Genomic DNA, 24,528 nt, shown 5'->3' on the forward strand with positions numbered 1-24,528 from the left:
ATCAAAATTTCAATTCTGACTTTTACTCTATATGTATAGCTACTAGCTACTTCCCACCACAATAATTGAAATTTTGATTTTAAAATTTGTATTACGACATTATTTGAGATTTGTTTTATAAAAATGTTATGTAAAATAAAAAATAATGGACTTCTCTCGTGAGTATTTTCGTGTTCTTTTAATTTATGAGCACCCTGTATATCTAATCTAAGATGTTTGTATGACAGTCTCATTTTTTCGAGGAGCAGAACTTTTTATAAATAGTGACATTTTTCGATACAGTCAAAAACAAAAGTTTCTCCTCTTGTCAACTCCATCTGTGGACACACTGTATATACATTATTAATAAACTTTATAGTACTTAAATTCTCAAGTTTTTTACTAAATTATTTTATTAAAAAAGTAAAAAAATCAAAAAATCTTAATTTTGCTTTCTTTAAAATTGTTTATTAACGATATTTTGCATAAAATTTTCCTTTTAATTTTTTTAAATAAGCTATTTCCATAGGAAATTCAATTCTCTAAATAATTTTTCCTATGAACTGTAGCGAAATTTTGCTTCGTTTTCGAGCTATAATTAATAAACTGAAAGGGGTGCATTTTCACCCCTATCTCCAATTTCCACCCTCTAATTTAATAGCACTCCGCGGTTATTTCATCTAAAATGACCCTTTGAACGATTCATGCAATAAAATTGCTTCAATGTCATAGTTCCTTTTAACCCTGTTTTTGTGGATATATTCAATAGCCTAATAGGACACTGTATGTGAGTGAGTGAAAAATATTTACAAATATTTCGCAGAACANCGCAACTCAAAAAACCGATTTACCGGGTCATTATTTAGTAAAACCCTAAAATATTCCCCAAAATAAGGTTAAATAATGAGGATAAGGTAAAGCTTTATAATGAAAAGGTTCCACCATCCACCATTTCAGTTTTTCCAACTATTTACCGGACATCATGAGGATTATTTTCAAATTTCCAACATTATTCGTCATTTACACCACATTTTCAAGTTAGCTAATCGATAAAACACATTTTCGACAAAACCCATAACTCTCTATTCGACATTGTTCTCCAGGGTATTGCGTATCGAACTACTGGCCACCGTACCCAAAAAAAACGTGCTTTTCGAGACACACTCCGCTGAAACCTGACCCAGATGTACTAAAAAGTCGTCTTGTTAGCATTTGCTTAAAAATAATATCACTCTGATCGCCACAACGGCCAGGTATGTTAATCAGGGCGTAGTGGGTCGCTTTTGAAACAACTTTTACGTCACGCGGCCTCCAAAGTGTAGGCGTATCAATGAAAATGAAACAGTTATCGAAAGTTGACTGCAGCATACTTTGTATGTAACCGTCGACAACTGAAGAGTTAATTAAATAACGGACTAGGTCAGCAAATACCCGAAACAGAGATAGTCGCGATTTAAGAATGTACAACCCTTATTTTTTTTTTAATTAAACAATATGGGCTACTGAATATAGGATTTTAAAAGAAACTATGGCGTTCGAGATATTTTATTACATGAATCGTTCAAATGGTCATTTTAGATGAAATAACCGCGGGGTGCTATTAAATTAGAGGGTGGAAATTGGAGATAGGGGTGAAAATGCACCCCTTTCAGGTTTTTAATTGTAGCTCGAAAACGAAGCAAAATTTCGATATAGTGCATAGGAAAAATTATTTTGAGAATTGAATTTCCCATGGAAATAGCTTATTTCAAAAATTTAAAACGAAAATTTTATGCAAAAAAATCGTAAATAAACAATTTGAAAAAAGCAAAAAATTCGATTTTCTGTTTTTTTTTTTTACTTTTTTTAGCTCTAGCTTTTTTTTGAATAAAGATAGGTATAGGCATTGCTTCATAGAAAAAAAAAATAGAAAACATTTTTTTGAAAACAAGAGGCAAAGTATTTTTGGATAAAAAATTACTGACATATGGCAGCTCCAACTTAGCCAATTTTTCGATTTTCGTCGCCTTTACCTTTATACGTTTTAATTCTCATTTTTGCAAAAAAAGAAGGAAATAAGACGTTCAAGGATTTTCATTACATGACTTTTATCGAAGGGTGATTAAAAATGAAAAAACGGCGGGGTGATATTAAATTATAGGGTTGAAATTGAACATAAATGTGAAAATGCACTTTTCAGTTTTTTAAATATAGCACGAAAACGAAGCAAAATTTCGGTATAGTTCATAGGAAAAATTTGTAGAGGATTGAATTTCCCATCAAAATGGCTTATTTAAAAAATGTAAAAGGAAAATTTCTTGCAAAAAATCATTAATAAACAATTTTAAAGAAAGCAAAAAATAAGATTTTTTGATTTTTTTTACTTTTTTAATAAAATAATTAGTAAAAACTTGAGAATTTAAGTACAAGTTTATTAATAATGTATACACAACGTGTCCACGGATGGAGTTGACAAGAGGAGAAACTCTTTTGTTTTTGACTTTATCGAAAAATGTTTTCTTTATAAAAAGTTCTGCCCCTCGAAAAAATGAGACTGTCATACAAACATGTTAGATTAGATATACAGGGTGCTCATAAATTAAAAGAACACGAAAATCCTCAAGAGAGAAGTAGGTACCATTATTTTATTATTATTTTACATATTTTTATAAAAAAAAAACGGTTTATAACCTTAAACAATGTCCTAATACAAATTTTAAAATAAAAATTTCAATTCTGACTTTTACTCTATACAGGGTGTCCTGAAATTCATGCAACAAAATTTGGTCATAGATTCTTAAGACAAATTTAGGGTACCCGTATTTTTCGTTTTGCCAACTGGCCCTCTCTTTCAGAGTTACAGCCCCCTGAAATCTACCCCTAAGAAGTCTTTTTTATATCTCAAAACCTTGTTGAACGAGAATCACTAAATTTTGTACACAGGGGTTTTATGACATGTGGAATCTCACAGTGCTACGCTTTTTGGCGAAAAACACCCTTAAGACACTTTTTCGTTGGCTCCCTTGTCCTTGGAACAAGAAAAATTTGGTCGCAAATTTGTTTTTTTAAAATTATTATTAGCTAGAAAACCACTGAATTTAGAAACTTTTTTGTCTTGATATTTGTTTCATAAATCGCAATGTTTTTGAGGAAAATGGCGAATCACGATATGCATTCGATCACATTTTGATATTTTTCTCGAAAACATTGCGTTTTACGAAAAAAGTATAAAGGGACAAAAAGTTTCTAAATTTAATGGCTTTCTAGTGGACTGATAATTTTTAAGAAATTTTAATATGCGCCCAAATTTTTTTGGCTCAAAGACAAGGAAGCCCACGAAAAATTGTCTTAAGGGAGTTCCCCGCCAAAAAAAGTAGCACCATCAGATTCCACATGTCATAAAACCCCTGTGTACCAAATCTAGTGACTCTCGTACAACTGAGATATAAAAAAAAAGATTATTCTTGGTGGCGGACTTCAAGGGGCTGTAACTCCGAAAGAGGGGGCCACTTGGCAAAAATAAAAAATACGGGTCCCCTAAATTTTTCTTAAGAACCTGTGACCAAATTTTGTTGCATGAATTTCGGGACACCCTGTATGTAGCTACTTCAAAAATTGAAATTTTGATTTTAAAATTTGTATAAGGACATTATCTGAGGTTATAAACAGATTTGTTCTATAAAAATGTTGTGTACAATAATAAATAATGGTACTTCTCTCTTGAGTATTTTCATGTTCTTTTAATTCATGAGCACCCTGTATATCTAATCTAAGATGTTTGTATGACAGTCTCATTTTTTCGAGGGGCAGAACTTTTTATAAAGAGTGACATTTTTCGATAAAGTTAAAAACAAAAGAGTTTCTCCTCTTGTCAACTCCATCTGTGGACACACTGTATATACATTATTAATAAACTTTATTGTACATAAATTCTCAAGTTTTTTACTAAATTATTTTATTAAAAACGTAAAAAAAATCAAAAAATCTTATTTTTCATTTCTTTAAAATTGTTTATTAACGATTTTTTGTATAAAATTTTCCTTTTAAATTTTTTAAATAAGCTATTTCCATGGGAAATTCAATTCTCTAAATAATTTTCCGTATAAATTGTAGCGGTTATTTCATCTAAAATGACCCTTTGAACGATTCATGCAATAAAATTGCTTCAATGTCATAGTTCCTTTTAACCCTGTTTTTGTGGATATATTCAATAGCCTAATAGGACATTGTATGTGAGTGAGTGAAAAATATTTACAAATATTTCGCAGAACAGCACTTTCTTAGCAAATTGTGACGTGGACAGTAATAGTTTGTTTTATAAGATAAAGACACATCCAACGATGCCAGCAAAGCTCTATACTGAGCGCGAAAGACTATCTTTTGAATTTCCGGCGAAAATTACAGAAATATCGGGACAATCAAGTTGGGAAAGTCGAATTTCACGAAAGGTCCAAGCAACACAAGTTCAGTGAGGTCAGCTGATGCGAAATCCTCAGCATGACTTGGCGGAGCCACCCCAATCGGTGATTGAACGTCGACTCTGATAAATAACCAGGTCGATTGTCCGGCCAGTACTCGGTACAGTCATAAGTTTTCATGCTTATTGCGTTATATGCTTATTATATTAAGCATCATTTCGCAATTTCAGCGACCTTTACTACTGAAAAATTTTAGTATTAGTAGTATTGATATTGGTGTAAGTTTTATGTAGACGTTAAAAAAAAACAGTTGATGTATCTCACCGCAGCCATAATGTCGCACACCCTTAAAAAAACAGGATTATTTCTATAAGCGCACCATATTGACATCCTATCAGGTCCCTAAGCGTCTTAATGTTTCCTATACGGGTTCCCGCTCGATAAAATATGGCCGGGATCGGGTTAATCTTTAATTTCGTTCCGCCCCGCCGTTCTTCCCGTCACATCGCTCCCTATTACGGTCCCGTTTCTTCGTCGCTATGGCCGAAAGCCTGGTTATACGCCGTTAAGATTTAGGGAAACACTCCGAATATTGTCGCGATTTTGGTAAATCCGACATCAGATTAGACTTAATGTTGGGGTGTGGGGTATATGGCGGCGTTGTTCCTACACGTGGGTCACGAAGGCTGTGGTTGTGGGAATTTGGTGTTTTTTTATTTGGGTCTAGAGTGCTATGCGCGTTATACAAAAAAAATTAAATGAGTCCACAGGAAAATAATAAGCTATAAGTGTGTTGCTTAACGTTGTAAACTCAAGTCGAAATAAATCATAAAACCTGAAAACTTGAAAAAAGACAATTTATTCCACTTTATGACGTGGAAGGGTATGTATAGTAGGATCGTATTCCATGCAAAGTAGAGCAAATAATTGTCGGCCTTTTATCAAAGGAAAATCGTGTCATCATTTTTAGGAGGCGTAAGATCAACCATTTCAAATTTAAAATGAAATTGAATGTGAAATCTGAAATACCGCTGCATACGCACTGTGTTCTGGTACTAGCTGTAGTCGGCCAGGTGCATCGAGTGTACGAAGTGGTCGGTTATACGTCAAATACTAACCTGGCGAGCTTGATCGTAAAGCAGGGAACAATAAACAGTGGCGCGTACAGAGGTGAAATGTAGTACATATGTGGAATTTAAATAACAAATTGGGTTTATAATAAATTACATTTAAAACAAATAGTTTATGAGAATAAAGGGATTTTTGTAGGAACAGGGTTCCAGACGTGAACTGATCTCTTCATCGCACCCCATTACGATTCTTTTTTTTATAAGGAGAACGAAGTTTCAAAGCAAAAACCTTGTATAACAGATATACTATAAATATTTACAGAATGAAAACAAAATATAAATCCTATGATATGATTCTATCAAATGAAAACACTAACAACAATTCTCTACCAATCTCAACAAAATAAGTTATTTTTCTATCAAACAAGAAATGTTAACAAATTATAAACAAAATATAAATTCTATGATTTATGTACTGTACGCCAAACTGCATTTTTCTCATCTTCATTTAATATTAATTTCTTCTTTGCACCCCCTTTTTTAGGTTTCTTAACGTCTCCTTCAATTTTCTTCTCTCTTAAAATTTTGAAAACAGATAATTCGCTTACTCCAGTATATCTAGAACACATTTCCACCAAACCAGTCTTCAGTTTCATGGGATGATCCTTTTCTAAAGGGTTATAGACATTTAATATTATCGTTTTTTCTCTGTAACTTAATATAGATTTTTTTGTACCCACAGCAGTACATCCGGCTCGCGAACATCCAGGCACCGCCTCCATTTATCCATATAACGACAACAGAGCAATAATAATACAAAAAACTTCACTTCACTAGCACAGAAAATATAATAGCATTCACGATTCACAAACAACAGCCCGAAACACACACACAGCACACAAATAAAACACTAAAAACACTTTTGTTACGGAGCACAAGAAATATGATTTCACTCACAAATTCTCAAATAATAGCGCGAAACACACATACAGCCCGAACGAAATATAATTGCACTTATAACAGTTATAAACTCACAAATATCGCGAGCGAGAAACACGCAGCAGCCGAAACGAAACTGACCACGCCGGGCCGGCACGCGCACCGCCGCAACAAACACAAGACACAAGTCATATGAGGGAGTAATAAATGTATTGTTGCCCTGCCGCCCAATGTGCGAAGGATATGCCTTTGTTTTTCATTTTGTCCATAAATATAACTAGTAATCCATAACGCATAAAGAAATTATTCAATTTCCAAAACCCCCTAAAACGTATTGCACTGATTCCCTTGACAGGCAATGATTTATTACTTTGCATCGAATATGATCCTACTATAGAATGATAATATCAGAAAACTAACTCGAAAGAAGTAACGCTAAACTGGCAGATTTCAAATAAGTGGCAAAATTACGTGTTTTTCACCTTCTTTACTGCCCACGAAAATGAAGATGACCTATCAAACAATTTGTCATTTTATGTTGTAGGCAATTAAATTACCTACAATTTAAGGTACCTAGAGTCATTTTTTCACTAAATTGTTAAGTGTCAAATAAAGATTGAACGCGGAAATATCATTTTGTGCAAAACAGCGTTATAAACAAATTGTCCCAGGGTGAGGCAAAAGCCGCTCGGGAATTCGCTCTTTTTATCTCTCTTATACATATTTTTATTTCATCAATTTTCTTTTCTTTGGACGTGTATAAACACTTTTGTGTATTTAATATAAAAAAATAAAATATCTCTTTTTGTTTTGGAAACATCGGTTTAGGCAGTATAACTCCCTGTAATAAAAATAGGCCTACTTACATCATTATTGGTGTAGGAGGGTGTAATTGGTCCATCGTTAGCCTCCCATTTGTTGGCTATGCGTATCGTTTCGGCAGTCTTTTCTTGCACGGACTTGTTTTCGTCCAATAATGTCAATTCGTAAAATTCTTGAATATCTGGAACAAAGAAGGAACATTATTAACGTTATACATATATATTGATATATTTCCCTCATTATAAGGGTAGATCAAATTTCCTATCAATGTACTCCTGAAAGATATTATGTCAAAGTAAAGAACGCGTAAAGAAATAAATAAAAAATGCGGTAGCAATTATGGACATATGTTAGTATAATTTAGTCAATTTGTAATAACCGAAAATGGGTAGGTCTCACTTTTTTATTTTTTGTTTGAATGATACTGGAAAAAGTAAAATTGAGATCTTCAGAATTTTTAGGTACCCGAAAAGTATTTAAAAAACACGATCGCAGTTTAAAAATTCGAGGCGTACTACGTCACTGGTTTTGATTGTTGCAGCCAATGAAATGGAAGACATTAGAAGTTCTGATATAGTATTGCTCACTTTACCTGTCAGTTTGGAGGGTTAAGTTAACCTATTTGTCAAATCTCATATTGTATTCCTTTAAATCGCTATTTTGGTCAACTTGCTTGAATTTTTTATATAAGTTTGTTTAAGGTATATAATAACAATAAGTGGCAGTAATATTTTTTTTTCAACTCTCGGCCAGGGGTGAAAAAATATAAAATAAAGGGTTTTTTCAAGATAACTCAAAAGGGGTAACAGCTAGAAAAAAATATATAAGTTGTAGAGCTTAAAATTCTACATAAAAATGGTTTATTGACTTTTTCGTGTACTATTAAAATTAACAGAGTTAGGAAGACTAGAAGTTAAGGGATGACTTCAGAAATTTTAAAACTCATAATAAGCAGAAATATGAATGCATTTTATATATATTTTTTCAATCTACTCTAAAAAATATAAACTATCTTTTCGGAGAAATAGGTAGATATTTTAAATTTTTAATAAAAAAGTTATAACAATTTCACAAAGTGAACGTGATTTTTTATCTTTGTCGTAAACCAAAATTTCAAAAGCAACTTTTCATTATTTTAAATGATCAATCGAATGGCATCGAAAAAAAAATTTTTTTAAATTAAATTATAAAAATAAACGATTAAAAAATTGAAATTGTTATAACTTCTTTTATTTTCTTCTTTTCTTCTATTAAAAATTAAACAATATATCTATTTCTCTGAAAAGAAAGTCTACAATTTTTAGAGTAGATTGAACAAAAAATATATATAAAATTTGTTCATTTTTTTGCTTGTTATGATTTTTTAAAATTTCTGAAATAGACCATTTTTATGTAGAATTTTATGCTCTACAACTTCTATAAAAAAATATTTTCTAGCTCTTACATATGGCCTACGTATTATTTTTATTCTATAGGCAATCAAACTTGGTAACTTTGCCTAACGAAAAGTTCTATACCAAAAAAAGTAGAAAAATAGAAAATATAAAATACACATCACTACATATTGCATTTCAATAAGTCGTTTTTAAAATCAATCTGTTTTTGTTATCAGAACTTGGAAACAGACAAATAAACATATTTAAACTATTGAAACGAATTTAAAACGAAATGTCATTTCAGTTTTTATCAGAAGTTCAAGTTCTTGGGAGAGTTACAGAAAAGCCTCAGTGTTTCAGAAAAGTAAGTTGTCAACTTTACTAAAAAACTATTTAATATTGTTAAACAAATACACACACCACTTGTACTACTGGAATAATGGACACCTAAGAAACATCTAAAACACATCTAAAACATCGCAATGTAACCCTGTAACGTACGCGTAACATACTGCAACAATGTAACACGTAACATAGCAACATCAGGCCGTTCTATCGGTTGTCGACTTTGTAGTGTCGCATCAAAAAGATGTTCGCTCCTATGTCACACCTATATTTTGCCTGCCAACAGGAAATTTGTTTAAAGTTTAAGTATAGCCTGCCCTTATTACTTTTTTTCATCTCATTAAATGAATTGGAGTAGAAGAATCTTTGTGGCGGTGATACGGGTGATATTGCATTACGATTAATCTTAAGGCGCGTGTCCATTCATGGCAATGCTCCGTAACGTAACAACGAACATGTTACGACCTGTTGCAAAAGGTGACACGGTTCGCTGCGAATGTATGTGTGGTTTTGGTCGTATCATTCATTCCGTAACGTAACAAAATAAGGTTACGAGACGACACAGGAACATAAACTCGCAGTATGAACCTCATTGCAATAATGGATTCGTCACTGCAATTGCAGTTAGCAGCAGCGTCATATATTTTTATTCATCATACAGTTTTGAAGAATAAGAAACGGAATCTCCGGAAATCATTTCTTTACTCCACTCCATGGCACAAACACAGAAAAACACACTCTTCCTAGTCACTGCAGAAAACAAACTGACTCCAGACCATATACAAAAGACAAAAAATAAGACAAAATCACATGTATAATAGGCAACGTTACGGACAAAGGGGTAACCCCGTCTCGATATGTGGCAAAAAGTACTGTTGCATCCCTTTGACGCGACGACTAAAAACCGACAACTGATGGTTCGTCCCGGATTAGTTACGCGTATCAAATTTGTTACACGTACCATGCAACAATTTTCCGTCTACACTAGCTGTAACGTAACATGGTCGGTGTTACGTTACGGGGCATTTGACACAAATACCCGCTTTATACGCGTAAAACAATGTAAATCTGTCGCGTACAGCAAACTGTTGCGCTACGGTGTTGCGTTACGATGTTTCTTCTTCAATATTTCAAAAGTTTTTCCGTAGTTTGTCAGTAATTTACTTGATCATAATCATAATCATAATAATGAATTTTCCAGTTTTTTAAAACTGCCCAATTTCTAAAAATAATTAATGAGACATTTTTTTCTGTTACAGATTGGACAATATTAGGCGAAGCAAATATTCAATGCAATAGTCAAGTAATGCAATATGTCAGTAAACGATTTGTGAATTTGGAGTGTTTGTGAATAAAAAGTTCCTCGTTTATTTCGTAAACAAGTTCTTACTAGCGAAATCCTTAAAATTGTCTGTCATTTTATAAGTTTTATGAAATTTTGTAAAATTGCTACGAAAAATTATTAGATTTAAAAAAAATTTGTATTTGTGCATTCACTGTAGTTTTTAGGTAACTTTGCAGAATTTAGTAAAACAGTATGTAAATAATTTTTTCTAGTTAATTTTACGTGTAATAGAATAGCACCAACTTTAAAGCGAAAAATTCTATTCAATCTTGAAGGCAAACGGTACCTAATAATTGTTGTATCTTACTTAGTGACATTTTGATTGATTCTGAAAAGTTTATAATCTGGAAACGGAAATAAAAAGGATGGCGGTTACAAAGAAACGCTTTTCTCGATGTAGGTGAATAAATTTCAAGAACAGCTTTCTTTCTATCGCCCGCCAAGCAATCCGTAACACTAGATCAAGGGGTGTTCGGTCTATTTCCTACCTACCTACTTCGTCACTGTTTTTGCCGACAGCCACGATCAATCGCCATTTATCCACGGCGAAGCCGCTCATGGAAATCCTGCAGAGGGACACGCACCCCTCGGGATTTATGGGTTCGTGCGGTGACCCGATCTGATCCGATAACTGCATACGATTACTTATAGGTTCGAACGTTGCTTACATACACAGCACGACAATGAAAATGCGACGGATATAGTAGCGGAACTTCAAAATTTAGACCTACCACCCACCTAAATTCAATTCGGGATCCTTTCACAAGTTTCACTTGAATTGAGGTGATTTTTTCTGTGAAAATATATTGAAACTTTCGACAATACGTCAAATTATGTAAAATCTTGAAAGAAAGAAAGACCTGCCAAAAATATTTTCGCCTAGTTTCGAGATTAATAAAAGAATGTCTAGTTAGAAGGGCCTCATGCGAATATTCAATGTGACTATCATATTTAAAACTCAAAAATGTTAAATATCGATGCCGGATCGATACCAGTTTATTAATGTGGACAGCACTGAGCGGAGACCATACAGGAAAAACATATTCAAGTTTCGATCTATTGTAACTAAAGTAAAGAAGTTTTGTGACATCTAAGCTTGTAAAATTTGTGAACTATAAATCCATAATATGCTCTATTAACTTCGGATAATTTTTCATCAAATACAAGGCTAAGGTCTCGAAAAGATTTTGGTCCTGACAAAACGTTATTATCAATGCTGTAATAAACATAAACAGGTAGACGGTAGAAGGACATAACATTTTTCAGTATTTAATATTTATTATTATAATAATCATTAACGCTACGAATTGGGCTGTATATTGCCACTTCATAGGCATAAAGAAGAAAATTTACATCTAAGTTGTTAACTAAACCATTAATGAACCTAATGAAGTAAAGGACCAGGAATAGAACCTTGAGGAACTCCTGATGTAGCCGACTGTATTGCTATACTTGTTAAATTACTGATACTGACTATTGATTATAGTCAATAAATCTGTATACTGTATACATCATTGTCAAAAGTTAATACTACAGAAGTAAAATTCATATTTTTCTACACTCTGCTTCTGTTAAATCGCTAATATTTGTTTTAAGTATGTCTGACTCAATTATCATACAGAGTGGAACAAACTGGAACAAATTCTCTATTAAAAAAAAGTTGAGGGTCGCTGCAACCCCCACATAATTAAAAAATAAACAAATCTCTGAGGGTTGCTTTCGCTGTACAGTAAAAATAAAACGCTCTCTCAACGGTACAAATAAAGTATTTTTATTGAAAACTAAGCTTGTGGAAAAAGAGGTGTTGTCGGTTTGAATGTTTGCTGGAGAGTGCCCCCTTTCATGTGGAGTCGCTCGCAGAAGTACCTGGTCCTTGGCGCCACTCTGCCGGGGTCGTCTTCCGGGAACCCTGGTGCGTCAGGGCGGCGGGCGTCTCGCTGGCGCTCTTGACGTTGTACTTAAAAATGGGTCACTTGCGAACATGTGTACCCACACCTCTTTGTAATATGCCCCATTGAAAATAAAAATCGACGTGTCTCAGGAATTTTATTACAAACCTTTGTTTATTTGTTCCACTCCACTCTGTATATTAGTTCCAGTATTTCTAGATCAAGGATTTACCATTCTTAATAAATTACCCTGTATAGAAACATACAATTTTCTAAAACTATACACGTTGGGCTTTGACTCCAGCGGAATTTTTTTATATTCAAATTCATAACCTCGACTTTCTTGCTCATTGATTTTTTAGTTCATTTTTTGATAATACAGCCAGAGGTTTGCCAAATGAGCCTAAGGCCATAGAATTAAAAGAAACAGAATTGGAAGTTCGTATCTATGCAGAATAAGCTGGATGACAATCACAAGTAATAATTTCAAAATAGTGACATAATCATGATGATAATAATTTTGTATGACCACAATCAATAGTAGCTTATATTTGAACATAAAAGCAAACATTATTTGGACAAAAGATGATAATGGGACCAACATTGAAACAAACCAGTTTTAGAACATTTTCTGTGTTGCTTAGTGTAAACTCGCTTGGGAATTATAGCCGCGTAAGTAAATCATTTCGCTACATATTTCACTTTCGCTTCGAGGGTAATTTGGTAGAAATAGCGGAAAATGCATTCCTGATTAATGTAGCCAACGCACGCTATAATTAAAGCACATATTGAGCTACTACAGTGTGAGACAACTATGCGTTTGATAAAGGGTCATGATAATTTCACACCAGTTTGTATAATAATTTCTGGGCAGCGATATCTACTAGAGATTTTAACTTTAAAAATCATTCTAATAATTAGTTTTGCAGTTTCAAAAAACGTGAATAATAAAAATACAAATATATTTTTTACAAATTATGTGTTACTAATTTTTAATTTGTGAATTTCAGTGTCAAAAATTTCTGCCGGTGACCTAGTCTAACTGAACTATACTACTGTCTAAATAAAAGTCTATAGGGGCGCATTTAAGAAAGTTAAAACATAAAATATTAAAAATTCTAAACAAAATACGGTGTTTCTACTTTTTTTTCTTATTCGGGCACTTCAGCAGCGAATCGATGCTAGATATATTAAATTAAACCAAAATAAATAAAACAGGTAGAAAAATTAAATCGTGAGCAGTTTAAATTTAAGCAGAATCCGATCCTGTTCCAAACGCTTACGAAGGGCAAAGGAGGTTAGCTTGCGCTGTTCACTTAGAAAGCCGCTATTGAAGTTAACTTCACACCAGGTAAGGAATTGTGTAGAGGAGAAGATTTTTATCTGCTCCGACAGTCAGGCCGCGCCGAGAGCGGTTAACTCCCCGAGGACTAGGTCTGCTCTTGTCCAGGAATGTGGAGACGCTCTAGAGTCATTGGCCAGACGAAGAGAGCTGGTTTAGGCCACATGGGTATCCCTGGTAACGAGAGGGCTGATTAGCTTGTCTCGGATCCAGTGGACCTGGCCAGGGACTTGAACCAATCTTAGGAATCACACGAGATAGCATCAATGGTGCCCTCAATAAACGGGCCTATCAAACTTTAGGTCAGAATTGGAGGAGAAATAGAGGATATAGGCAGGCCCATAGTTTTATACATGTACCTAACAAACCTAAGACGAGATGGCTGCTGAGCCTTAGTCGAAGAGCCCTAAACCAAATGGTGGGGGTTCTGACAGGTCACTCCAGACTTAGGAGGCATTTAAGTTTAATAGGAATTTAGACAGTGTATGTATTTAATTTGGGGATATCAGTGTCAACAATTTCTGACATTGATCTAGTCTAACTGAACTATACTACTGTCTCAGTAAAAGTCTATAGGGGCGCATTTAAGAAAGTTAAAACATGAAATATTTAAAATTTTAAATAAAATACGGTTTCCACTTTTTTCTTATTCGGGCACTTCAGCAGCCAATCCATCCTAGACATATTAAATTAATCCAAAATAAATAAAACAGGTAGAAAATTAAATCGTGAGCAGTTTAAATTTAAGCAGAATCCGATCCTGTTCCAAACGCTTACGAAGGGCAAAGGAGGTTAGCTTGCGCTGTTCACTTAGAAAGCCGCTATTGAAGTTAACTTTACACCAGGTAAGGAATTGTGTAGAGGAGAAGATTTTTATCTGCTCCGACAGTCAGGCCGCGCCGAGAGCGGTTAACTCCCCGAGGACTAGGTCTGCTCTTGTCCAGGAATGTGGAGACGCTCTAGAGTCATTGGCGAGACGAAGAGAGCTGGTTTAGGTCACATGGGTATCCCTGGTAACGAGAGAGCTGATCAATTAACTCGTCTCGGATCCAGTGGACCTGGCCAGGGACCTGAACCAATCTTAGGAATCACACGAGATAGCATCAATGGTGCCCTCAATAAACGGGCCTATCAAACTTTAGGTCAGAATTGGAGGAGAAATAGAGGATGTAGGCAGGCCCATAGTTTTATACGTGGACCTAACAAACCTAAGACGAGATGGCTGCTGAGCCTTAGTCGAAGAGCCCTAAACCAAATGGTGGGGGTTCTGACAGGTCACTCCAGACTTAGAAGGCATTTAAGTTTATTGGGAATTGAGGAGAATGTGGAGAAGGGGAGGACACCCCTGCCCACCTTCTGGGACATTGTGCAGCCTTTGGGAGAATAAGACATAAAGTCTTTGGTGCTGAAGAGCTGCAAGGGGTTGAGGTGAGAGACCTTCCATGGACCAAAATCCTGGCGTTAATTAGGGCGTCGCGTCGGGTAAGTTCTAAGAGGGTCAGAGGCAGAGAGTGGACAGGTGATGAAATGGCGGGGTAGGCAACAAGGGCCCACTTCTGGCCTAATTGCCAGGCTGATGCCGCCCCTTTTCACTAATACTACTAACTTCACACCTGGTATGATACGATGAGATGGTAACTTGGTAAACAAGGGTTAGGTTACACGCCATTGTTAACTACAATCCTCTTTCTAAATTAAAAAGAAATAGGGTTTATATCGTCCCTTAAATTCCAACCGCAAATATCAAAAATTATCTCTCGGCACAGCGGAGTAATCTCTCCCGAAACGATTATGTCGTCAACATATCACGTCCCCGCTCGCCGCGCTCGCCCCTCCCGGGAGTACATCAAATAAAACCCGGGACGCAACGGAATAATTTTTAGCTCATTGAGGCGTGTGTGCAAGCGCCGCGCCAAGCCATTTAACGATAATGTACTGTCGCGCCGCACTCCGCTATTATCCCCGCCGAAATTTACATAACGACTGTGTTACCCGGCCCGTATTTCTTCGTTTCCGGTAATTAACGGGGGAGACTGCCATTCAATTACCGCCTCGAGCACGGAGACGGAGACGCGGCCCAGAGGACGTACAGGGTGATCGTTACTTTCGTTTTGTGGGCTCTTATCTGCTTGTTATTAACGTACCTGAGTAAAGTACCCTTGCACATACAACAGCTTATGCCGGCGCCATACTTTCACAGAGACAAAGCAAGCGTTAAATACATACAGGTTCGGAAAGTCCCCAAGGTACATCGGCCGTTACGTGAGAGCGATAAAGTAAGTCATAGAAATCCGTGCGATAGACAAGGATGGTTCATAATCTGAATAGTCACTCTCACTTCTAACCCGAAACGGGCGGTGACTATTCAGATTATGAAACGTCTTCACTATAGCCATCCTTGTCTATCGCACGGATTTCTTTACTTTACTTTGTCGTTCTCATGTAAAGGCAGATGTACCATGTGGATTTTCCAGCCCTGTATCCAAGGTTTTACACGTAACCCGTTCATTAAAAGTTTTCAAACTTCCACTTGCCATAGAAATTTGAAATTTTGACAGCTATGTGGGTTTAATTTTTAAATTGAAATATCTTCAAGTGTGGGGTACTTCCGGCGAAACAGGAAGTACCCTACACTTCATCTCCGTTATTTTAAATGGAATACCCCATTTTTTATATCATTTATCGATTCTAGAAGTTATTTTGAGTAACTGCGTCCATACCCTAAAAATTTATGGTTTTCGAGATATTTAGATTTTTTTTTTAAATTTTAACATCACGATTAATATTAAATATCTCTAACATCTTTATAGCTGGAACTACTACTTGCACTATTAGTAGTATATGTTATGGATTCATAGAAATTGTGCCACGTTTGACCCAGCTATGCACAGGATCCTCAAAATTTTGCGACCACTGCAGTAATCCTCACAGATTGAAATTTTTTTTTTCAAATGGGACACCAACAATTTTGTTAGTCAGAAATATGTACGATTAAATTCTGCGTCGATTGATATAAAGTTTCTTATACTTAAATTCAACGGTTTCGGAGATAATCACGATTATTTAAAAAAGAGGAACTTTAGCGTCCGTTAATCCTTGACTACACAGCCACACACAAAAAAAAGTTGTCTGTACTTTTCATGCGACATATGTTATCCCTAGTATATTTACCTCCTGATCACGAAAAAATTCAAAGATGGCGTATCCAAAGTGGCCGACCAAATTTTTAAAAAATAGCACATTCCCGTCAAATTTGGTATACGGGGGTTTTCGGGGTTTAGAAATTTAATCAATGACCTATGTAGTTTAAGAAGGTTAAAATATGATTGGGTACTCAGATTATAAAGTAAACAAAAATATTACAAAATGAATTTCGCAATTCTGACCTCGAATTCGTAATCAGCGACCCCGGAAACCCCCGTATGCCAAATTTGACGAGAATGTGTTATTTATTTGGTCGGCCACCTTGGATCCGCCGTCGTGAATTTTGCAAAATAGACGTCGGATCCGTGATCAGTGACCCCCAAAAAACCCGTATACCAAATTTAGCGCGAATTGGTTATTTTTCGAAAATTTGGTCGGCCATCTTGGATCCGCCGTCTTAAATTTTGCACAATTGACCTCGGATCCGTGATCAGCGACTCCGAAAACCTCCTTATACCAAATTAGACGCGAATCTGTTATTTTTTGAAAATTGATCTGTTTTTTTGAGGTTAAAAGAAGAACCATCAATTTTGACCTCGGATTCACGTTCGGCGGGGTCTTAACCATATAAATGAACATTTGAATATAGAAAAAATTTTTTTTTGTATTTTTCCTAGCACTTTTTCGTGAATTTTTGCAATTTTTGACCTGTTTTTTGAGGTTAGGAAATTGTATATTTGGAAAAGAAAGTGAACTGGGAAAGCCAAATTTTGTGGGGGGGGGGTTAGAAAAGCTTAACTTGAAATTTGAGATTAAGATTTCCTAGGTGCATTTTCCGCCATCTTGCAAAAAGGGGTGAATTTTTGTTTTTGCTATAACTCGGTTCCCCGTTGAGATACAGAATTGTTGTTTTGTTGTGTTTTGTTCCTCTTTCGACGATCTACAATTTAGGCCCTACAAACTTTTCACCTATTATTGTTAGTTGTTGAGATATCGAACAAAATAGATAAAAATTCAAAGATTCGATCTGGTTTTTCGGGTCTTTCTCTTTTGCAACTACGTACTGTGCGAAAAATCATTTTCCACGTACGTAGCGACAAAAACAAAATATAGCAATGCGCTTAATGCAGAATTTGAAATGCGTTTGCAACTTACGACAATAGCACCTGATTTTAACATAATAGGTATGTAAAAATATTCAAGCACATCCCATCAGTCTTTGATTATATTTACTCTCTCTTTAATTACTCAATAAATATTTACTTTAACTTTAAAGTCTTACTTTAATTTTTACTTAGTGAAATTACTTTGTCAATCGTAATATTTATAAATATATTAAATAATCAGTAAAAAATGTGTTCGAAAATTTTTTTTAGGTGTGGGTGGGCGGGATTCCGCACGTCGTAAAAGTTTGAAGACCGCTGATCTGTATCAATCGAAGCAGAATTGAATTCTACATATTCCTGACTAATAAAATTGTTGGTTTTTCATTTTCAAAATAAATAACCATAATTTGGGGCCCCTCTTTTTTTTATAAAGATGAGAGTAGTGAAAAGTTAATGTCGAAGGTCGATATTTCGAAAACGATTAGGTTTAGGTGCATGATATTTTATTAAAAAAAAAAGCGACTTTCTTTCGTCATTGGTATTATAAATGCCAATCGCTATTATCGTTTGGTAATAAATTTACTAAATCTCAATTGGATCTGTATTTTTGGAGTTTCTGTCGTGTCATATGAGTGTTTTTTTTATTTAAGGCCATTAGGCTTAATAGATTTTCACAGACAGAAATATATGCGTACAAATATGCTCGAAAGATGAACCCTGTATGCACCGGAAGCCAGACAAATCATTTTTGACAATTCCATTAAACTCGACAACTGAAACAAGCAAGTCTGGCCGCGCAAAGTTTGATGCGGCTGGTAAAAGTTTTAGCATATGTCGGGTCCGCCCCGAGACAGTGAAATATTTTGGATGCCTACGTCGCCGTATATATCTCCTGGCCGGGAAACTTAAACAGATAGACCTGACGGGGGCGCCCATCAAGCCGGGCAGGTGTCAGAGGGTATGAATGCCGCTGTGCCCAGCGGTGGGCGGGGGCAATCCCCCTGGAATCCGGCCCGTTGAGGAGATACACATCCTGATAAATTAGCTGGAGCTGCAGAGCCTTTGATGTTGCTGTAGTCCTGAATCCAATGTATTCGTTTATTAACGTTGGATAAAAACGTTGAACATGCTTGGTTACATTCCACAGTCAAGTCGGTGTTGGATGATTGTCAATTGTTATATTTTTATACAGAAACAGGAGACCCATTTTAACCAAAGGCGAGTTGATTAGAATTAAACTATGAGAACAAGGGTATAAGTCATGGGCGCCGACTATGGGGAGCTGAAGGGCTTACTTGTTGGATGCGTTTGTACAGTGAAATAAATATTTTATTAACATTTCGCGCTTTCTGCTACAGAAGCCATAATCGAAGCGAAACGTCAATTTAATAACCTCCCGACGAGAGAAAGTATGTAACGATTCTACACATGAATGCAATCTTATTAGGAATTATAAAAAGGGTGTTCTTGCCTACTGGTTGGTTGTAACATCTACCTGCTTGATAGTGCATAAAAAAGAGTGAAATTTCAGTAATTTACAATCAAATCTTGATATATTTCTTGAGAATTTTTAGGTGAGAAACAGAACCCAGACGAGAAGTAATTGTAAACGTACGTGACGTATCATTTTTAGAATCTGGAATTGTAACTACAATAATGTCACCGAAATTTTTGAAATTGACGTTGTCCAAAGTAAGTTTCCATAACTCATCAGAACGGCATGGAATGCCTAAGACCGTCACTACCTTCATTAGCAAATATGTGTTATCGGACGGCCGATCGAGGAAATCGTTTACTTGTCTAATAAAAACGTTTGACTTTTTAGGTATACGAGTATAGCCGTCATTCTTACGTTTCAAAAATGCCGGTGAATTTAAAATTCTTGACTTCTCCATAAATATGCTAGCAGTGATATTTCAGAAACACTAGTATTTTTTTTCGGACACCATTCTTTGAAATTTCTATTATGCTCATCTGTAGCGCACTTTTGACTTCTCGGGCAATAAAAATTCGCAGGCAGCATTTGCAGCACTTTCTCATGTGAAAATCACTAATTTAGAATTAATAATTCAAAACCAGCAAAATTGCAACTTTTATGTACACCTTAGAAACGATAAAATCCAAACAAGCAATGCGACTGCAAGATTTCGAATAATATCAAAATGAATTGATTAATAAATATCAAAAAATAAAACCTATTCTTCATTTCATGACCCATAAAGAACTGTGGGAGCAGATAAAATGTTATACACCACGCAGCAGTTGAGTATAATTTACCAGTCTCGGACTCTATTGCCAGCCCTCGCTCCGCTCGGGCGCAAAATCGTTCTCGACTGATAAATAATACTTACCTCCTTTATAGTGTAATCGACATTAAAAGTGTAGTTTTAGTGACAGCTGTCAGGCACTAAGTGTCACATTTACTGCCTAGGCATTAGAATCATTTTTACTGCCACTAAATAAAAAATTTTAATTTTTTCTTTAACGAATGTAATTAGAACTGCTTGTAATGGATATCCCTTGCCCTTGTCCTGTTTGTTTTGAAACATTTACTTCGTCTATGTGGGTTGAAGTGTTTTCACTAGTAGATGTTTTATGAACTATTGAATCCTCCAAATTGGTGAATACTTGCTTAGAGCACTTGATAATACAATATCTCCAATTTTTATTTGAAGTGATTCATCACATTGACACGCCCCAGATATGGCAAAAATTATTTATGAAGGAAGTATCATACAGTTTTAATAACATAAAATATATGGTTTTGTTTGCTATTATGATAAAAGTAAAATTGATCGGTGAAAAAATTATCTGTTTGACTTTTCAGTAAAGTAGATTTAATGTCTTGACTGCTTTAATAGACTCGGCTGCGCCTCATCTATTCTTGTACTTTACTGCCTAGTTAAACAAATAACTATTTTTTGAGACTTTTTTTGTTTTCAAAACCTGTGAAGATATTTGATATCAAGACCATACTTTTGTCTGTTTTAAGATAATTTCTGAAAAATTGTCGTAATTATAAGTTATGGTTATTTTTNAACAAGGGTATAAGTCATGGGCGCCGACTATGGGGAGCTGAAGGGCTTACTTGTTGGATGCGTTTGTACAGTGAAATAAATATTTTATTAACATTAGAGCTACGCGCTTTCTGCTACTGAAGCCATAATCGAAGCGAAACGTCAATTTAATAACCTCCCGACGAGAGAAAGTATGTAACAATTCTACACATAGAATAAATTCAAATTTTGTAAAAACACAAAGCAATAAGTGGCAAGATTAATAAACAGCTTAGAAGACGTGTTGATATTAAAGCGACCTAGAATAAAAAATGATTATTTTTGAAGAGATTATACTTACTAACTTACGAACGAACTTACGAACTTATGTTCGTATAGTTCGTCATTATAAGGATGTTTCTAAAATATGACCTCAAACTAAACAAACAGAATGTGTTATCTTAATAATGTAGGTCAACAAAAAATTGTATCTGCTCCCACTATAGTAAATAGACTACTGTTAATACATTGTTTTTAATGAGGCAAGTGGATTTTACCGTAGAAGTGGAAGTTGCTATGGACAACGGGAGGTAAGTCAGGTAACTTACCTCCCTAGGGAAAGAAGCGATTACGAGTTATAAATGCATATTTTACGAACAAAGAATCATACAGTTTTAATAACATAAAATATATAGTTTTGTTTGCTATTATGATAAAAGTAAAATTGATCGGCGAAAAAATTATCTGTTTAACTTTTCAGTAAAGTAGATTTTATTCTTGGCTGCTTTAATAGACTCGGCTACGTCTCGTCTATTCTTGTACTTTACTGCCTAGTTAAACAAATAACTATTTTTTGAGACTTTTTTTGTTTTCAAAACCTGTGAAGATATTTGATATCAAGACCATACTTTTGTCTGTTTTAAGATAATTTCTGAAAAATTGTCGTAATTATAAGTTATGGTTATTTTTTCACACAAAGTATTCCGACTTATTCCTAGTACTGCTTATAAGGAACATACTGCCCCTCATGAGATTATTATAATTGATAATATAGAGTCTACCAAATTTACCTCTTCATTAGCAATTTTGATGTTATTAAAAAAATGTATTTTGGACAGTATACGTTTTCGAATTAATATTCCTACCTAAAGAACGTTTTGTTCTTCCGTTTCATTTTGGCGCATTTTAGAAACATCTTTTATAAACATTCTAAAGCTCCAGCAAAGTCAACTTAGATAATATAGAAAACAATATTCAGTGAAGTTATTTTCTAGTATTAAAATCATTAAATAGGCGTGATATAATTCAGCGGTTAGATTCGACTGTCCCAGAACATTAAAATGAGTATGTAGCATTATAAATCAATCCGAAATCTCTAAAAATGCAAATCCGTCGAAACATTCCAAACCACCCAAACCCGTTAAAACTGCATATACACAAAACGCGTCGGTTTCACAATTTGCTCCACTTCAGCTCTCACGCACAGATATTTCTAGGTACGAATCCGGTTATTTTATTCAGTATAAAAACCGTGGTGATCACCCATTCAGCATCAGTCAACAGTTCCACCTACCAACCAACAAAATGTCTTACGGAATCCTGGTAATCGCCGCTCTGGCCGCCGTCGCCAACGCTGGTATTCTGCAGGCGCCAGTGTCCTACGCCGCTCCCTTAGCGGTATCCAAAACTGTCGTAGCCGACGAATACGACCCCAATCCACAGTACTCCTACGCATACCAGGTCCAAGACAGTCTGACCGGTGACAATAAGCAGCAGAGTGAAACCAGGAACGGAGACAGTGTCCAAGGAAGTTACTCTTTGGTGGATCCTGATGGCACCATTCGTACCGTGGACTACACCGCTGATCCTATCAACGGGTTCAACGCTGTGGTGTCTAGACAACCCCTGGGGGTCCCTGCTGTGGCTAAAGTGGCCGCCCCCGTAGCGTACGCCGCTCCAGTGGCTAAAATCGCCGCCCCTCTGGCGTATGCCGCCCCCGCCTACTACCACTAGGCTATGATTGTTTGTAAATAAGGTTACGTAGTGGGAAGTGAGAAAATAGTTCGTTTTTACTTGTTTTAGTTCCAAAATTTTGTTGATAATGTTTGTATGTATATTGTTATAAAAGTAATAAATAAAAAAAATTATTTAATTTCTTATTTGTCAAGCCAGAGACACCAGATTCTAAATTACTTCAACTGTATTGGGTTTTCATCCGGAGCAAATTGTTATAAAAATAATAACCATAAACCTAAAACTATTGGGAAACACTATATGCCATATTAATGTGAATATGTTACAATCTTTTTCTCAAAATATTTTGGGTGATCATATTTTTTTGCAACCAATAACAAAAGAAATTTGGTGAAATTAACATAAAATTGATTAATGTTATAATCTGTTACCTACTGTTAGAAACATTTTTAATACTTAAGACTATTGATTATGTCATATGGTATGGAACTACAACGTTGATGGGTTTTTATTGCACGAATCGTTCAAATGGTTATTTAGAATGAAAAAACCGCGGAGTGCTATTAAATTAGAGGGTGGAAATTGGAGATAGGGATGAAATTGCACCCCTTTCAGTTTTCTAATTGTAGCTCGAAAACGAAGCAAAATTTCGCTATAGTTCTTAGGAAAAATTATTTAGAGAATTGAATTTCCCATTCCCGAATTTTTTGCTTTTTTTCAAATTTTTTAAATAAGCTATTTCGAAAGAAAATCTAATTATCTACAAAATTTTTCCTATGCAATACCCTCAAATTTTGCTTCGTTTTCGAGCTACAATTAGAAACCGAAAGGGGTGCAATTTCATCCCTATTTCCAATTTTCACCCTCTAATTTAAGCACTCCGCGGTTTTTTCTATATGAATAACCATTTCAATGATTCGTGCAATAAAAACCATCAACGTTGTAGTTCATTAATACCTTGCTTTTTAAGACATAATCAATAGCCTACTACCGGTACCTATATTTCCAGATATCTGAAAGTGTAAAAATAATATCAATACCCAAAGCTAGAAATTCTAGTAGCACTTATGACGAACTAAGACCAATACCTGTACTACCAGCATTTTCAAAAGTTTTTGAGGAAATTGTAGCTGCACAAGTCACAAACTATTTAGAAAAAAATCAAACATACAAACAATGATGTTAGGCTTTCGCAAAAATTATAGTACTAATATTGCTTTGTTAAAAAGCTATCTATGGTAGTTGATAAATCAATGATATTAATCTTATAAGATCAAATTAAAGCATTCGATTTAGTATCTTCCGACTTTTTACTATAAAAGTTATTATACATTGGATTTGATCAGGATGCTATATTGTGCTTTCGTAGTTATTTACAAAATAGATTGCAGAAGGTGAAAATAAATCAAGAATTAAGAGTTCACAATAAAAAGTGGTGTACCACAAGGTAGCATTTGGGGACCAATTTGATTTCTATTTTTGATTTACCAAATGCAGTGAAATATGGAAGACTGCATATGTATGCAGAGGATAATATGCAATTATATATATATCAACATTTAATTTTCTTAAAAATCCTGAATAAAATGACAACCGGCAACACGGAAAATATTTCTAATTCGTTGCATCTTTTGCCCCTTTACTTGGTTCAGTAATATTTTTCGCATAATTAAAACTATTTTTAATTTTTTTTTCGTTCCTCATAGCCATTGATAACACCGGCCAATAAAAAAAAAGTTATGTGAACTTTACATGCGGCATATGCTTTTCTGTGTATTTTTGCCTCCTGAGCACGAATCCATAG

The 24,528-nt window shown here is 35.0% G+C and overlaps 1 protein-coding gene across 1 annotated transcript; it reads left to right on the forward strand.

Annotated features, from left to right (window-relative positions):
- Window positions 1-22,334: 22,334 nt before the first annotated feature.
- LOC108907441 (larval cuticle protein A2B-like) lies at window positions 22,335-22,763 on the forward strand. The gene has a single exon (XM_018711118.1). The coding sequence runs from the start codon at window positions 22,335-22,337 to the stop codon at window positions 22,761-22,763; it is 429 nt and encodes a 142-aa protein (XP_018566634.1).
- Window positions 22,764-24,528: the final 1,765 nt, after the last annotated feature.

Source organism: Anoplophora glabripennis, unplaced genomic scaffold (genome assembly GCF_000390285.2).
Source record: "Anoplophora glabripennis isolate ALB-LARVAE unplaced genomic scaffold, Agla_2.0 scaffold20, whole genome shotgun sequence".
NCBI lineage: Eukaryota > Metazoa > Arthropoda > Insecta > Coleoptera > Cerambycidae > Anoplophora > Anoplophora glabripennis.

Excerpts from the sequence above, each read along its gene's own strand:
- LOC108907441 (XM_018711118.1), top strand. The coding sequence starts at position 22,335 with ATGTCTTACGGAATCCTGGTAATCGCCGCTCTGGCCGCCGTCGCCAAC.